Source organism: Helianthus annuus, chromosome 12, assembly GCF_002127325.2.
Source record: "Helianthus annuus cultivar XRQ/B chromosome 12, HanXRQr2.0-SUNRISE, whole genome shotgun sequence".
NCBI classification, from domain to species: Eukaryota; Viridiplantae; Streptophyta; class Magnoliopsida; order Asterales; family Asteraceae; genus Helianthus; species Helianthus annuus.
The window spans coordinates 90,348,821-90,365,252 of record NC_035444.2 but is presented as its reverse complement, the minus strand read 5'-3'; the positions used below and the strand labels follow the sequence as shown (position 1 = coordinate 90,365,252).

The 16,432-nt window shown below is 34.4% G+C and overlaps 2 protein-coding genes, 1 non-coding gene and 3 pseudogenes across 7 annotated transcripts; 3 read left to right on the top strand and 3 right to left on the bottom strand.

Moving 5' to 3' along the window:
* Positions 1-233: 233 nt before the first annotated feature.
* LOC110895462 lies at positions 234-3,793 on the top strand. 5 transcript variants are annotated; one of them, XR_004875134.1, is made up of 7 exons: positions 234-624; positions 925-1,050; positions 1,218-1,336; positions 1,739-1,821; positions 2,185-2,246; positions 2,366-2,514; positions 3,289-3,793. XR_004875134.1 is itself a non-coding variant. In XM_035981068.1 (6 exons), the coding sequence occupies exons 2-6, from the start codon at positions 953-955 to the stop codon at positions 3,457-3,459; spliced, it is 519 nt and encodes a 172-aa protein (XP_035836961.1). In that variant the 5' UTR covers positions 243-624; positions 925-952; the 3' UTR covers positions 3,460-3,793. The 5 variants fall into 5 exon arrangements, 3 of the variants coding, with proteins under 3 accessions (XP_035836961.1, XP_021998476.1, XP_035836962.1); XR_004875133.1 differs by having other exon boundaries at positions 256-624; positions 1,241-1,336; positions 3,289-3,751; XM_035981068.1 differs by lacking the exon at positions 1,218-1,336 and having other exon boundaries at positions 243-624; positions 2,366-2,467; positions 3,286-3,793.
* A 2,492-nt stretch (positions 3,794-6,285) lies between these two features.
* LOC118485091 lies at positions 6,286-8,020 on the bottom strand (annotated as a pseudogene).
* A 15-nt stretch (positions 8,021-8,035) lies between these two features.
* LOC118485090 lies at positions 8,036-8,572 on the bottom strand (annotated as a pseudogene).
* Positions 8,573-8,642: 70 nt separating this feature from the next.
* On the bottom strand, positions 8,643-9,530 carry LOC118485089 (annotated as a pseudogene).
* Positions 9,531-9,870: 340 nt separating this feature from the next.
* TRNAN-GUU lies at positions 9,871-9,942 on the top strand. The gene has a single exon. It is a non-coding gene; the product is annotated as a tRNA-Asn (tRNA).
* Positions 9,943-13,111: 3,169 nt separating this feature from the next.
* LOC118485088 (protein FAR1-RELATED SEQUENCE 5-like) lies at positions 13,112-15,801 on the top strand. The gene is made up of 3 exons (XM_035981332.1): positions 13,112-13,842; positions 15,148-15,213; positions 15,605-15,801. Exons 1-3 carry the CDS (start codon positions 13,380-13,382, stop codon positions 15,799-15,801), a joined length of 726 nt encoding a protein of 241 aa, XP_035837225.1. The 5' UTR covers positions 13,112-13,379.
* The last annotated feature ends 631 nt before the right edge of the window (positions 15,802-16,432 follow it).

Here is a 16,432-nt window from a genome sequence, read left to right as displayed (position 1 = left end):
GGCAATTTTGGTCATTTGCCATTGTACAGGCCTTTCAAGCACATTATACAAACATTTTAAGCATAAATGTGTTGAAAATTGTCTTTAACACCACTTTTTCAACATTTACAACCCTTTAAAGCTTGTTGTACAACAATTTAAGTACCAGAAAACACACATCACATATACAACCCTTCACACGGATCATTACTTCACATGGATCATAATCCCCACCGTCCATTGCTTTATATGGATCATGATCTCCACCATCGTTTTTGAAAAGAAAACTGTCCTGCAAAGCCGGCGAATGCCTGCCATACCCACCTTTTAGTCCACAAACCCATTTCTCTCTCTCTCTCTCTCATCTCCATTTTCTCTGGTTTCATAATCTTCCTTTGATTTTCCTTTAATTTAGGGTGGATTTCTGATAAAATTAACGCATATGATGGTTGATTTTCGTATGATTTAGGGTGGATTGCTGATGGTTTGGTGGGGTTATTGATGTCGAATGTGCCTCTAGGGTTTGGATTTGCTATGAAATAGAACCAGGATTGTAGAAAGATGAATCTGAATGAGCTTATGTTATTAAGCAAGCGGTAATGGAGGATCTTTAAGGAATCAAGGGAGTTTTCATCTCGGTACCAGGTAAGTAAGTAATACGATTTTTCTTTATCTATGTATTATACAAGAGTCAAATCGCTGAACAAATTCGTGTATCAAGGTATTAGTGATCTGTTTTGTTTTTCTCTTCCTAATATTGTTATAAATTTGACGTAATTTTGTTTATATGATTTTTCATTCGAACTATCATGGTACTGGTGCTTTATGTATGTATTTTCTTTCTCTGCATCACATTTTTAATTTGAGGCAACAAAAGTGAAGGAAGAAGAAAAATCTGCAGAGATATTGAGATTGTTTTCTTACTTTCATCTCCTTTTTTGCGAGGCTGATTCTTTTCTCTATTTGGAGAACGATGACCACGATGCTGGCCAAAAACACACACACACAAGAGACACAAAAAATGGATCTGTCACAGAAGAGTTCTGCGTTATCAGTAGTGCTTGCAGAAAAGTAAGTTTTTTTACTCCCAAATATCTGGTTTCTTTTGGTTAATTTCGATTTGTTGTGTGTATTTTTTTTGAATCACCATTGTGGTAGAATGTCATGAAATCCGTGCAGCGATTTGGGATTTTTTGATACGATCTAACTACTATTTTGGCTATTAATTATTTTGATAGTTGTTTTTGACCCGTTCATTCAGAGGGATAAGGCAAGGATGAATTAGTTGGTTGATGCGGCTTGTCTTTCTTTAGCTTCAAAAGTTAAAGAGATCTAAGCCCTTTTCTATTGGTGAAAGGTGATTATATGCTTGATTTTTGATGTTGTTAGCTAGGTTTAAAATAATATATATGTTTTGATTAATGATTTTTAATTGTTGCTGAGTGAGGGTAAATTGGAGATTTTGTAAGTGTTATGATTTTTGTTGTAAATCTGTGTGTATAATGTTAGTTGTTGGTGAAAGTTGGTTATATGATTGATTTTTGATTTTGTTAGCTAGGTTTAGGATAATATGTATGTTTAGAATTTGTGATGAATTCAGATTCTAGGGTTTAATTGTTGCTGAGTGAGGGTAAATTTTGGTAAAATTGATAAATTGGAGATTTTGTAGGTGCTATAATTTTTGTTTGTGAATTTGTGTGTATGAGGTGAGTTGTAATGAATTAGATGTGTTTGATTGAAAATTGGTTTGTTATTGTAGTGGTGGAGTCCAAGGTGATGGTTTAGTTGCTAGCCTTGCACCACCCGAGACGGAGGGGTGGAGAAAGAATGCTCAAGAAAAAGGTATTTGCTGTTTTTCTTTAGATAAAGTTTGGTAATAGCCAGGATTCGTAAGAAGTTAAACAACACTCTAATGGGATGATAGTTATGTTTATGGCTATTATGTGTATAATTCTGTTTTTTGGGTAACCTGGCCTAGGGCCCCCTAACAACTGTTATCATATCCAACAAAGGACATGGGCCAAGACTGGTTCTCTGTACCTCGACTATATGCTGAGCGTGTTTGTGACTTAAGTTGATTTGTGATGCTTGTGATGAATGATCAAAGTTGAGCATGTTTGACATATAAAGTTTCTTTATTTTTCTTTTCATATGATCTATTAAATCTGTGCTGACTTTTATGTCAATGTGCTGTATTTGATAAAGTGCTTCAAATAGTATTTAAGGTTGGAAGGGATGGAATTGAAGCGGGAACAAGTTTAGTGTCAGTAAGGCGTCTTCTCTCCGTTTATACGTCTTTAATATCTAAACAAACTCATGTACCTATTTAATTTTCGTTTTTTTCTTTTGCCAGTTATGCCTAATTGTTTTTCGCTGTATGTTTTAGGATTCTATTCCAAGACCAATTGCTCGGGTATCTGCGGCTGTAGTTGTGGTCACAGTTGCACTCTTTCTCCTCAAGTCATTCTTATCCACAACTTCCTTTTTTCGGATAACTTATGAATGTGTTGACTTAAGTCAATTTTTTTCGAACGGGTAAGAAAAAGGTTAGCCGAAAAGAAAGCGCGTCAAAAAGGTGTCCATAGTGTTTTCAAAACGCATAAACTTCCTCAACTATTTTATTCACAAAATTACAATGTTGAAATAATATAATTTTGCATTTATATTTGAAACACTAATTAGATACGAAGAGATTAATAATTATAGAACAAATCTTTTTGGGTTCACAGTTTACCCAACCCCTTAAAATGGTTTTATTTTCTATGAGTACAGTTTAACAAATAATAATCATGTGTATCCTTGTTTTACCTGGCAAAATGGGTGGGTCAGGTCATGGGTAAAAAAGGGTTCTGGTCAAAACGGGTCAATTCGAAAAACGGGTTGTTGTCCTCATAAGAGTCTAATAAAAAAGCTAAAAAACGAATGTTTGAAATTTTTATAAAGCATACTTCTAATGCATGCAACTTCATAATTGTTTTATCAGAAAAAACTTAAATCATTATCGTAATAATCTAGTTGTATTAATCTAACTAGCTCATTTTGTTACAAAAAAACAATTTTGACCCATTTTGACAAATGAGTTAATTTCCAGCCGTCTTTTGACACATCGGTTATTTTTGACCCGTTTGAACCTGTAATCCACCCACCCATTTTGACCTTTATTCAACCTTTAAATAGTAATTTTAGTATTTACCGGTTAACTTAATGACCAAAGTTTCATATTGTTTGTAAACTTGAAAGCTTATTATGCAACTTTCTTTTTGCTACTTGTTTAAGATTGCAATTAATGTATGTGTTCTTATGAAACAGGCAACAATGGGCCTAATATACTCGACGTTTATCGCGTTAAATAAGGATGAAGGCCCCACAGAGGTGGTGGCAGCAACACCAAGACTTCCAGCAGCACCACGACCACCGCCTCATCCGATGAGGAGACCCTTGAAGAAGATAAAAGAATTATGGAAAAGTAAAAATAACTGAATCAATAGTCACTAGCTTTAAACAACCATGCTTTTAAAAGGGGAAATCTATTGGCACACCAGCCAAACTATCCGCACACTTTGCTTTTTCAATACAACCCGTATAGGTCTATACGACCCGTATTGAAGGTGTTGATTTAAGGATTCAGGTGTGACAATAATACGACCCTTTTAAAATGCTTTAAATGTAAATAACTTTTGTAAGTCCATGAACCCATTTGTGTATTGAGTTTACATATTCATGTTTTCAAGAAAGGATTAAAGGAAATGGGTATTATCCTAGATTTTATTAATAGATTGGATTAATAACAACATTTCAACAAAATTTGTTAAAATTTGTTAAACATCGGCCTATTTGCCGCAAAGCACGGGCGAACACACTAGAGGATTGAGAAACTAACAGGATGCCGGTTTCGTGTTGTAAATTGTTGTCGCCGCATCGCGCGGGTATCCAACTATATATAATATGCATATTCGAAGGGCAGAAATGGTCATTTGCCACTTCTCTTATTACGCTATTAGCTTGAAACGCATGAATTAATACGCTATTAGCTTCAATGGAGTCAATCCCACAAGTGATTAAAACCAGTTGCATAAGGGAGTGAATCCCATAATTGATTAATACAAGTAGCATTTAAGATGGCATATGCACGCAAATAAAACTGCAGCTTAAGCGGTTGGCTTGAATGAATTCATAATAATCAACTTGAAACACATGAATTCATACGAACCCGATCGGTGTACTACCACTGATAAATTGGCTATACTTGGAGATGCTATTCGAGTTCACCTACTTTTAGAGGATTGCTTACAACCCTTCTAAGAAAGGTATATTTTTCATAATACATGTTTCGTGGGTATCGTATCATGTAGGGTTTTATTTCGGTTATAAAGTTTGATTTACCATCAATTTCAACACTCACTACTCAAGCATTGACTTTGTGACATCCGATTTGTTGTATCGTGCTACTTAAGTTTTAGGTTTTGATTATTTTGAAATGATAAGAATGAATTTTGTAAGCCATATATGGATTAGAAATACAATGATGTAAAAATGCCACTCGATATCGGGACACATGAACTATAGTCGCTATACTCTCTGTAAAGCTATTCTACTATGTTATCTTCGTGCTCTAGATTATGATGGGACATAAAAGTATAGGTGGTCAAAATAGGTTTGGTTTGAAAAATGTTAGTTTTGGTACGTGTCAGGTTGACCCATCCCCCTAGGATTAAATATATATTACCATGAGATTTGATTATTATTGTCAAATTTGATTATGATTAAGTTATCCTTACATTAACATTATTTTTGAATAAAAGCTATGTGCATAAAAATTAGGGGGTGTTAAATGAGTTCAACCTGAAACTGACCCAAACCCGTTTAGACTAAACCTAAACCCGTAAATTTCGTGTTAGGTTCATGTCGTATTTTCGAGTCGTGTCAGAAATTTACACCCCTAATAAAAATAAATGACATATAGCCTGTCTGACCCATTCTTTAAGGCAAAAAAATTAGATTTTAGTTATGACCCAATTAAACTAAACTGAACCTTCTCATGCACACCTTTAGAATTACTAACAAGTGTTGTATTTTCTATTGCATCGTGAATTTGGTTTTGGTTATGGCTCAAAACCGAACCGCCTCGTACATAGACCTAAACTCACCAACCTAAGTGATATGTTTCCCGCCGTATCGCGCGGGTAAACGGCTAGTGTATATATATATATATATATATATATATATATGTATATATATATCAACATGCATGGAACCATCTTCCGAGTATTTCAAATGATGAAAGTATTTTGGTCACGGCTATTGAAAGATATACCAAGAAACATGGGTCGTGGAGTTACATGAGGCCGTATGAAATATTGTGAAAATGTCCAAAGTGGTAAGTGGTGCCTAATTAGGTATCACAAGCTCAGAGATTTAAAACGAGCACGTCAGGGGGTTATAGTGTGGGTGGTTCTGATGCAGGTTGTGCTATCAATATAAACTGACCTCGAGTTCGAAGATGAAGCTCCAACTCCTGAATCAGAGCGGCCAAATGGAAGGGATCACGCTAAAAAAACAGCCGCTGCAAAGGTTCGGATTCAAAGGGAATGAGCTTAAGCGTTGTATCAAAACTTGATGCACTTCTACAAAACTTCTATGAATATAGGGAAGTGCAATCCGAGGGGTACAAAAAGAGAGAGAAAGGGAGAAACAGTGGCGTGGGAATGGAGAGACTTGCGTTGGATAGAGGCGACTCGAGTTTCATCTACAAAATCAAGAAACTGAAGAGTCAGAATCATGAAAACCCACATCGAAACCCTTGGTGATCTCAAGAATGAAGGACAATATTGCGAAGAAATGGCTTGGAGGAAGTGGACTGTAGTTGTTTTTTTTTTTTTATAAATTATGTCTTTTTTTTGTAAATCATGTCTTTTTTTTATTCTAGCTTATGTAATTTTTATTTTGAACTTTAATTAATTTTTTTAATAATTTTTAGTACTTAAGTATTTAAAAAATTAGAAAATGGAAAAGGAAATGAGGAAGAAGGGGAACCACGCCCCATGTTCGGGAATGTTACTGACGTGGAAGGGAGGGTGATGCGACACAAAGGTGGACTTGGAGGAAGAACGGGGAAGGGGAAACCACACCCCACAACCTTATATACCGATTATTAAATGTGTTTTATGGTTGACATTGTGGTGTTTTAGATGCGTTTTATAGTTGACATTATTGTGTTTTAAGACATTTTACACTTTTAATAAGTTTTGTACTTTGTAGCCAAACCCGACCAAGATTAAGTTAATAAATTATGTAATTTCCTTACTATTACATATTTTTGTGACAAGTAAGATAACTCAAAAAATTTTTTTTTGACTTCCGCTTACTATTTCTAAGATTATCTAAAGCCTTTTTTATAGTCGAGTCGAAATAAAGTCAATTTGATTTTGTTTTGTTTTATTAATATTTTCTTTATTTGTTTTATTATTGTCGATGTATTTCTCAATAATTTTTTATTGATTCCACAAAAAGTTGTAGAGCGATTCTGCGCATACTAATGATACATAGAAAGGTATCTAAGTATATTTTTTCAATGAAAATTTTAACTATTAATATTATTTCTTTTTAATATTTTTCAAATTTTTGAGGGTGCTTCTCCATTATTCTTTTTATTTTTTTTCAGAGTTACTGCTTTTTTTTCATTATTTTTATTTGATTTCTGATTGTGTTTCTTCTAGCAATTCTATGTTTCATTTTTTTCTTCTGTCTATGAATAATTTGTCAAACCTTTAGATCGATTTTGACTAAGTTATTCATGAATTATCTTATTGTTGATTATAGAATCTTTTTCTCTTTCGGTTTCATTTGATTCATATATTTCTTCTCTCGGTATAAATAGTGAAATTTTCTTTCCTTTTAAAAGTTCTTTTAGTTTTGTTTTACAAAGAAAAAGACTTTTGCCTCTTTTTTATTTTTTTAAAGCTCTTCGAATTCTAAAATTGAATTTTCTGATTTTGACTTTGTAGCCTATATCTTAAAAAATGGGCTCAAAAAAGGAAGGTGTTTTTTTTTGCGGAGGACCAAAAGGATATTCCGTTTCCATTCCCCCATTCCCAAACTGGTAAAAAACAAGAATCAAAATCATAGTGTTGCTTTTGATCTTTATCAGAGAGTCGTAGCTTAGGTCTGTGCCAAGGTTTCAAATGAAAGGAAGTAGGATTTTTATCTAAAAACATTCGATTTACCAATTTTTAAGAAATTTTGTTTTGGAGAATTAAAGACCGTTATAGTTGCACTTTAGATAAATTCTCTATTCCAATTTTGGAAATCCTTGTACCATTCTGGAGATTGTCGTAATAAAATACGAACAATATTCTTAGCTATTATCAATAATGGTAATTTAATATATCTTCTAAAAATTGATTGAGCTAGTAACAGAACACTTCTTGATTTTTGTGCATATGGAATGTTCTCCGAGAATTCTATTACATCCTGAATTGTATTACATCCTCCTGGTTGTTTTTTTATTTGAACTGTTGATCTAAAATTTCTAATTCTGACTTTTTACCTAACCAATCACTAGTATAAAAAAAGTTTCATTAGGCCGGATATAGGAAAAGGAAAATCTTCCATTTTTTCCCAAAAAAGAGGAGGAATGGGGATTTCCTTGAGACAGTCCCCAAATAACCATTTTACGCCTTTGAACACGCATACAGTCTTTGATTATGGCTCGACGAAAATCCGGTTCTTCCAAATCACACATAAAACCTGAATCTGTATTAAATTTCTTTAAAGATTATTATTCTTGAAATGTGACTTCTTAAAACTTCGTTCGGAACGCGATAAAAAGCTATATGTTTAAATCTTCTTGTTCGAAGCTGGTGATCCAGTCCTTGCATTATTCCTTGTTCTTTTAGTCGGTCTTTAAAATATTGTTCCAACTTGTTGATTAATTTTTATGACTATCGAGGGGTTTTTTTTTAATTATTTCATTTATTCCAATATATTTTTTATTCACGTTTAGGGTTACTTAGAATTTCGATCAATGAAAACTTTAACCCATTATTTGAATCAATTTTTAGTTTTTTTTTTCGATCTTTTTCTGTTCTTTTTCTAGAGAATTAGGATAGGGAAGAAGGATATCATGAATTTTACTTCGTTCAGCTATTTCTATGCAATTTTCCACCGAAGTTTCATTTATGATTGAAGAAGAAAACAATTTCTTCATCCACGATGCATCCCATTCAAAAAGGGATCATACAGTTTAACTAAGCAATCTTAGAATTAGAAAATCTAGTCTTTGCTTCAAGTATATTTAGAGAAAGAAATACTGTCTCTAAGGCTTCAATTCTATTTATAAATTCATTATTTAAGGTGTTCTTTTTCTCTCTATTGGTAAAAACCCACCCGGTGTATAGTTCATCAGGGGAGATTTTTTCTAATGTAGATAACGATATCCTTCTTGCTATCATTTCTCCAAAAGTTGACAAATCGGAGGATATGTAAAAGATATTCTTTATTTTCCATCACTTTGGTATGTTATCAAAAAAATATTGTGAGGCTTCTTTCTTGTAGAGCATTTCAATTTTTTATTTATCTTTCTTATGTATCGTAATGGACGAGTCAGTTATAATTGAAAAAAAAAAAACCAGAATAGGTTTTTCAAACAAAAAAAGTTCTTTTCTTCATCTTTTTGCTTTTTTAGGTATTTTGAACTTCAAATTTTCTTGATTCCCATACATATAATCAACCGATTTATTGTTATCAAATTCTTCTTCTTCTTCATTGTTATCAAATTCTTCTTCTTCTTCCATTTTCTCTAGCATGTTCAGTTTAGTACTAAAAGTGGGTGACAGTATTTTGCCTAAATAGTAGACACAGGTAACTAATAAGAAAATATTAAATACTAAACATACCAGCCATAGACATAGAATTTTTCAATTCTGACACAAGGTATTTATTAGCTTGAATATACTTTCAAATAGATCGATTTTCCCGTATCCAAACTAATAGTAATCCAACCTATTTCATGAATAAAATGTGACCAATTATCCAATCAACAAAACTACTTGTTACAAATAGTATCTTGCTGTTGCATCGAAACATAAAAATGTTGACTAATCTCGCTAACATTGAACTTGGTAAAATGAAATGATTCAATAATTGAAAAATGAGATTATTCAGGAATACACATTGAATGCTGAGATTACGCATTGAATTTGTGGTAGTAGATCCATAATCCAAGAAGTTTTTCTTACTACTGGAGAAGAAATGAAATAAAAGATACGGTACAACTAGGATAGTTATTGTATGAGGTCTACCTAGTCCTAGATGCACACGCGCATAATAGATCGATATTAGCATTATGAGTTGTCCCATGATAAAACCAGTTGTTGCTTGCTGATACCTTCATCTCTTTCTTCCATAACGTGAGCTCGGAGAAGGAAGAGATAGGAGGGTCCTATGGGGAATGTGGCCAGAAATCCATAATAGGGTCCGACCACAATGACCGAATTGATTATCTTCATGCATAAGGATACTAGATTACCTAGTAGAAATGATTTCAAAATCATCACAAACGAGAAATGATTAACCTCCCTTTTTCTTTTCTATTTCAATTTCTGGATTATTATATGGTGATTTGAAACTTTCCATAAAGAGAAAAGAAATAGAAATATATAGACTAGAAATGACATTTGTTATGTTAATGACACCAAAAGGATATTAAATGAATGGAATTGGGATATGGATGGAATATAATGAAATAGAGCCACTTTGAGGTTCCCTATGAAATGAGGCCTGGAGAAGAGCCGCTACGAAGAAGTTCCGGGAGTTACGAAGGAAGCTTCGAGCTTATATTGGTCATGCGTTGAGAACGGGAATGGAACTCTATGAGATCGAATCTCCCGTTGTTCCTCAGTAGCTCAGTGGTCGAGCGGTCGGCTGTTAACCGATTAGTCGTAGGTTCGAATCCTACTTGAGCAGATTTAAAAATCACCATCAACACCCTGATGTAGGTCCTGTTAACCGATTAGTCGTAGTTTCCATAGCCTTGGAGCTATAGTTGTATATAGATATAGATCTTTAATTGGATCCCACTTTAAAATCTCATACTTATTTATTTTGTTAAATTGTTTATGTTCCAACTGAATATTACATAGCTAAGAGAAAATAATGTCTTATACAAACATTTAAATTAATAAACTATCTTATTTATGTTATACAAATTAGTATATTTGACAACGTATTTTTTATTATAAATTGAAACTTTATTTACCTTAGAAATTAAGTGTACCCTTTTGCTTTTGTGTTTTTTTGTCATCGTTGCTAAATGATGAACACCTTTCTTTTAATCCTTGACCAAGCCAAATTCTCCGTCCAAGGATGCTACTCATCATGTGACATTCAACCTTGGTCAACTACATCTACACAAACCAATTTACTATCATCATCAGTAACTTATTGGTGATATAACCACATATTAACAATAACGGCGCAGATCAGGGTCTTTAGCTACGACATATGTCGCCGCTATTACCTCGTTTTCTTGTAGTGACAACTACTAACAAACTCTTTCAGGAACTATTGTGTCATTTGAACTAAATGTTGTGATGATTCCTCAGTTATATTGCAAGTCTTTCCCGATACACAGTTTTCAAAACCAAAACGATCGACATACCCACACTTGATTCTCTTTACATTATCGAATTAAAATTTTTGAGAGCACAACAAATATATTTTAACCTGAGAGCGATACATACACCATTCAAAAAGATATCCAGCCTATTAAATTTCAAACCACAAAACCTACTATATATTACGAACAATAAAAACACTTTGCGTTAAGAAGACATATATGTCTATTAAAAAAATTAAGTTATCAAGTAATAAAGCTTAGTGATCTGATAATGTTTTATGTTTACTTATAAAAATACCCAAATTTATATGAAGTTTCTCCCTTGTATTACCGACACGAGCTAGGCCAGAAATTTTGTTATGGGTTTATAAATGAAATTAGTCACACACATAAAAAAAACGTTCTCTGAGGGTTTAACATCTCTGTCCCCTGATTCACCGATTTGTTTCTCTATTTTACTTTTAAATATTAATAATTTATCACATAATATAATAAGACTATCAAAAGTTTATAATATATCTCGTTTTGCTGCTTGAAAAAAAAGATATAAATAACCAAATGTCCTTATAAGTTACAGGTTAGTTTCTTTCTTGCTTTTTAATTAGACACCTTTGTAAATAATTCTTTTAATTGACTGAGCAAACACTTGACCTGGTCCATATTGTTGAGATCATGAGCATATTACTGATTTTGTGCTCCACTAGCACAAACCCCTTTATTGACCTCACACAATATTACATATGATCTCACATGGATTAGATGAGACCCATAATATTGTTTCATCCATGTTTTCACAAATGTAACCAATAATTTCAACCATACGTATTTTATAATTCTGAGTATAAAATTTAAGAAAATCATATAAACAAAAAAATTGTATCAGGTGAGAAACCTTTTGGGTAAAGATGTTTTAAACGCGACTATTTGGCAAGGGTGAGGGTATTGGTACATCCCCCAAAAGTAATGACACCCCCCTCCCCCCAGCAACCCCGTATAAGGCAATGAGGGTTGTATAGGGGTTGAGTGCATTAATTATGTCAGAAAAAGTAAAGTTATACGACCCTCATTGCCCTATGAGCACTGTATTAGAAAGGTGGTAGTTGGAGCATTAAACCCTATACGCCTCTCATTGCTTTATACGCTGCTCATTGGTACTATAATATCTGAATTTAAGGTATATTGCTGACAAGACAGCGGAGTTCAGACTGAAAAGGCTGAAAAGGTGATCCGCATATACGCGCTCATGGCCCTATACGCTGCGTATTGTTTCGAATTTTTTCCCTTTACCCCAAGCTTACGGGATTCATGTAATACAAATGTTCAAAAATCCCAAAAAAGTGATGAAAATGATAAAAATTTTCAAATAAACGGTCTGGTTAAATTAGATTCGAATCACGATGTCAAATTGGGACTTTGGATATTTTTTTGGTGAAATTTCGAATGAGTCATATGTCTCCGAAAGCGTTTGGTTACCCAACGTTGATCGAGGTGAGGAGGAGGTGGTTTCCGTGCGTCCGCAACACGCCGGAACTTACCATTCGCATCAGGAAGGGAGTGTGCGGTCCGTGATGCCTGATTTGAACCAGGTAAAAAATTCATATTGTCGTTTTGGTTATTTTAGTATAACCATTAAGTTGTTTCAGGTCGTAGAGGAGGCGGGACCATCTTACGTGGCTCAAAGCTATCCGCAACAGGAAAAACATGCATACGGGACTTACCATTCCCATCAGGAAAAACAACACAAGAAAAAGTCCGAGGAAGGTGCTTTTGACACTGAGGAAGACGAGAACGAAATCGAGAAAGGTGTTACACACTTCGAGGAAAGTGATCAAGACGAGGAAGATGGTGGTGGCTGGGACGATGGTGGTTGCGGGGACGATGGTGGTGAAAAGGACGATGGTGGTGGCGGTGACGATGGTGCTAATGACCCGAAAAAACAAGGAAAGGTATAACATTACCGTCACTTACGTGTTATTCGTTATGTATAATGTTTATTAAATTTTAGACAATTTTGATTTTGTATACGTGTTATTCGTTATGTATAGGTTTATTAGAAGGGTGCCTATTAGAATTTAGACAAAGTTGATTTTGTTTACGTGTTATTCGTTATGTATAAGGTTTATTAGATTTTAAACAAATATAGTTTTAAACATAGTTTTAAATTACCGTTGTTTCAGGTATTTGCGACACTTCACGAGTTAAAGAATTGGGCTTACAAAACAGAAATTACGAAAGGTTACGTCATTGTGACCCAACGAACGGTAACAAAAGGTGAAGATTCGTCAGCAAGGACAGTGAAGATATGGTTGCAATGCGACCGTGGAGGCACATGCAAAAGTAAAGCAACAGTTCGGCGTTCTGGTAGCAAGAAGATTGGGTGTCCTTTTAAAATGATAGGGAAACTAGACGCAAGTAGTGGCAATTGGAGCTTAGTGGTGAAGCAAAAGGATCATAACCATGAGCCTGCGGTATTTCTCGAGGGTCACGCGTTTGCAAGAAGGTTGACCCCAAACGAAGAATCATTGGTAGAGAGACTTTATATTCAAAACATGGAGCCTACGAACATACATTTAACCATAAGAAAACAAAACCCACAGAGCGTGTGCATTCTACGAGACATACAAAACGTGATAAAAAAGATTAAAGTCAAAATGTACGGTGATCGGACTCCAATGCAGATATTGGAGCAAATGTTGCATGAAGGAAGGTATGTTTATCACACCCAGGTGAATCCCGAAACAAATGCGGTCGAGGAGGTTTTTTTGTTCATTGGTACTCGTACGATATGTGGCGTGCTTTCCCACATGTGTTGATGATTGATACCACTTACAAAACGAATGAGTATAGACTTCCGTTTGTTCAAATTGTGGGTGTAACATCGACACACAAGTCGTTTTGTGTCGCTCATGCTTTTATCTCTAAAGAAAAACAGGATAACTTCTTGTGGGTCCTACAGAACCTCAAAGGATTGTTGGAAGAGGGTATGGAACCGCGCGTGATAGTAACAGACTGCGATAAAGCTTTGATGAATGCTTGCGATAAAGTATTCCCAAAAGCATCCAAATTGCTATGTCGGTGGCACATCTCACAAAATATTCTAAAACACACCAAGGCAAAATTTGCAACGGCTGAAGAATGGAAAATATTCAAGGTTTCTTGGTCTCGATTGTGTAATTCTCCCACTGAGACGCTATACAATTATAACTTTGAGCGGCTATTTACGCGACTGACTGACGACCATAGATCAGGTACGTATTATATTACAAACTATAGGGGCCTATTTTGACATTTTATGAAACTATAAGTTGAGGGACTTGTTTGTCATTGTTTGAAACTTGCTTAAAAAATGGTTAAAACCAAGTCCAGGGACTAAACTGTCATTTATTGAAAGTTATAGTCTAGGGGTTATTTTGACATTATTTAAAAGTACAAAGTATTGGGCATAAAATGTAATTATTGAAATCTAAAGTATAAGGGTTGAAATAGCCTTGTTTGAAACTTATTTAACTCTAAAATCTTAACCAAGTTAAATGTTGAATAAGAAATCCTTAAAAAAATTAACTTAGTTAACTATGTTAATTAGAATAACAAAAATGGTTAAAACCAAGTCCAGGGACTAAACTGTCATTTATTGAAAGTTATAGTCTAGGGGTTATTTTGACATTATTTAAAAGTACAAAGTATTTGGCATAAAATGTAATTATTGAAATCTAAAGTATTAGTTGTTTTATACTTTAAAAAAGAAGTTAACTTAGTTAACTACGTTAATTAGAATAACAAAAAAGGGGGGGTTTCTTGTATAACCCGCCCCTTAGCAAGGATCGAACCCGGACAACTCGTGTAAAAGCGCCCCTTCTTTACCAGTTTATCCTCCTGTATAGGAGCGAGCTGATAGATACCCTAACATTAGTTGTTTTATACTTTAAAAAAGAAGTTAACTTAGTTAACTACGTTAATTAGAATAACAAAAAAGGAGGGGTTTCTTGTATAACCCGCCCCTTAGCAAGGATCGAACCCGGACAACTCCTGTAAAAGCACCCCTTCTTTACCAGTTTATCCTCCTGTACAGGAGCTGATAGTTATCCTAACATTAGTTATTTTATACACTTCTTAAAATCCAACCGGGCACACACCTTTTATTTTATTTTGTACGTTTTTTATCACTTTTATAAAAACTAACATTTTTATAAACTCATATACATCAAACCTGATTTACTAAAAATATAAACTATAATTATTTCCGGTTTTATCTAATTATTATGAATTAAGTTAGTTTTAATCTTATTAAATTCAATAAAAATAGTAAACTAATTTTATAAAACCTGAAAATTTTTATATAATTATTTTAACATCAGAATGATGTTCGAAAATATAAAATTGATATTTTTCCCAAAATTCGATTTTTAACCAATTTAATCCAATAATTACATAGTTGTATTTGTTTAATTAATTATTTAAAAATAGTTAATTTATCAGAAAAATTTTGTTTCAGCCTTTGGTCGGGGTGTTACAATACAAACATTACAAATCGTTATATTCTGTTTTTTTTTCAGGAGTTTTGGACTATTTGTATACTGTCTGGCTACTACCCTATAAAGAAAAGTTTGTTTCAGCCTGGAGTAACACAAGCCCTAACTTTGGTCGACATACAAACAACAGAGTTGAAAGCCAACATGCTAAGTTTAAGAGATACCTTAAGGGGCCAAACAGCTTGCTCCATAGACTTGTGTCGCTTGTTGACAAAGTTGTAGAGTCATAACGCATACAAATAAACCTCACTTTTCAGGATAGCCGGTCCTTGAAAATGGGGGACCACATGATATCATTCTTTGATAACCTACGTGGTAATGTTTCCCTGAAAGCACTAGATTTATTGCTTGTGGAGAAGAAGCTTGTCGGATGGAGTGGTGGGAAAATACAAGTAATAAAAACAGGCTTCAACCGCTTATTCTACTTTATATGAATACCCACCCCCCGCCCTCATTTCTAACTATTGTTTTTAAAATACAGATTGCAAAATTCCTCTTGCCGTGGTAGACAAATTCTGGACAAAACTAGATTTCAATGCTGAAGAACTTAAGGAAGACGATAATAATCTTCGGGGAGGAAATGGACAAAGTCATGCAACAACTGAAGGCGCAACAACCGATAGTGTTAAAAAGTATGTTGTCGAAGATAAAGGAGGTAGTGAATCCGAGTATGACTGACCATCAACCGCCTGAGGTACAACAAGATACTCGGGGGCGCCCAACCTCTAAAGCACAACAAAAAAAGAAGGAGGAGGTTGCGAGACGTAAAGATACCCGGTCCGAAGCAAAAGGCAAAAGCCAAAAGAAGGACAAGGACACTCAAAAGCCAGCAGTGCAACGCAGTCGTTCAAAGAAAAATAAGGCTAAAAAGACAGTTGAAATTATAGATGAAGATTTTCCACTGTTGGTGGGGGATAGGTAAGTCAACAATCATTGACCTATATAATATCCTACGTACTTCCATACATACATTTTCTCTGATAAAGATTTTCCACAATATATTTTACAATTACAGGTACAAAAACATGATCGATCGTTTTAAGGACTGGCTTCCATCTATGTATCGAAGATACATAACACATATGGAAGATGCCCAGCCTGACGGTAACTGTGGGTTTCGATCGGTGGCTATGGGTTTGGGGTTGGACCAGAATGCTTGGATGTGGGTCCGCCAAGAGCTACTGGATGAGATGTTCTATGACAACCCTCACAAAACCAGGTATCCGTACGACTTAATTAGCTATTAACTGTTGCCTAATTACTGTGCTTAACTGAGATTTCTGATAAACTGCTACTTGATTGTTGATAC

Excerpts from the sequence above, each read along its gene's own strand:
- LOC110895462 (XM_035981068.1), top strand. The coding sequence starts at position 953 with ATGACCACGATGCTGGCCAAAAACACACACACACAAGAGACACAAAAA. Across the intron at positions 1,051-1,738 it reads TCAGTAGTGCTTGCAGAAAA|TGGTGGAGTCCAAGGTGATG; the intron begins GTAAGTTTTTTT and ends TTGTTATTGTAG. Across the intron at positions 1,822-2,184 it reads AAAGAATGCTCAAGAAAAAG|TGCTTCAAATAGTATTTAAG; the intron begins GTATTTGCTGTT and ends TATTTGATAAAG.
- LOC118485088 (XM_035981332.1), top strand. The coding sequence starts at position 13,380 with ATGTGGCGTGCTTTCCCACATGTGTTGATGATTGATACCACTTACAAA. Across the intron at positions 13,843-15,147 it reads GACTGACGACCATAGATCAG|GAGTTTTGGACTATTTGTAT; the intron begins GTACGTATTATA and ends TTTTTTTTTCAG. Across the intron at positions 15,214-15,604 it reads AAAGTTTGTTTCAGCCTGGA|ATTGCAAAATTCCTCTTGCC; the intron begins GTAACACAAGCC and ends TTTAAAATACAG.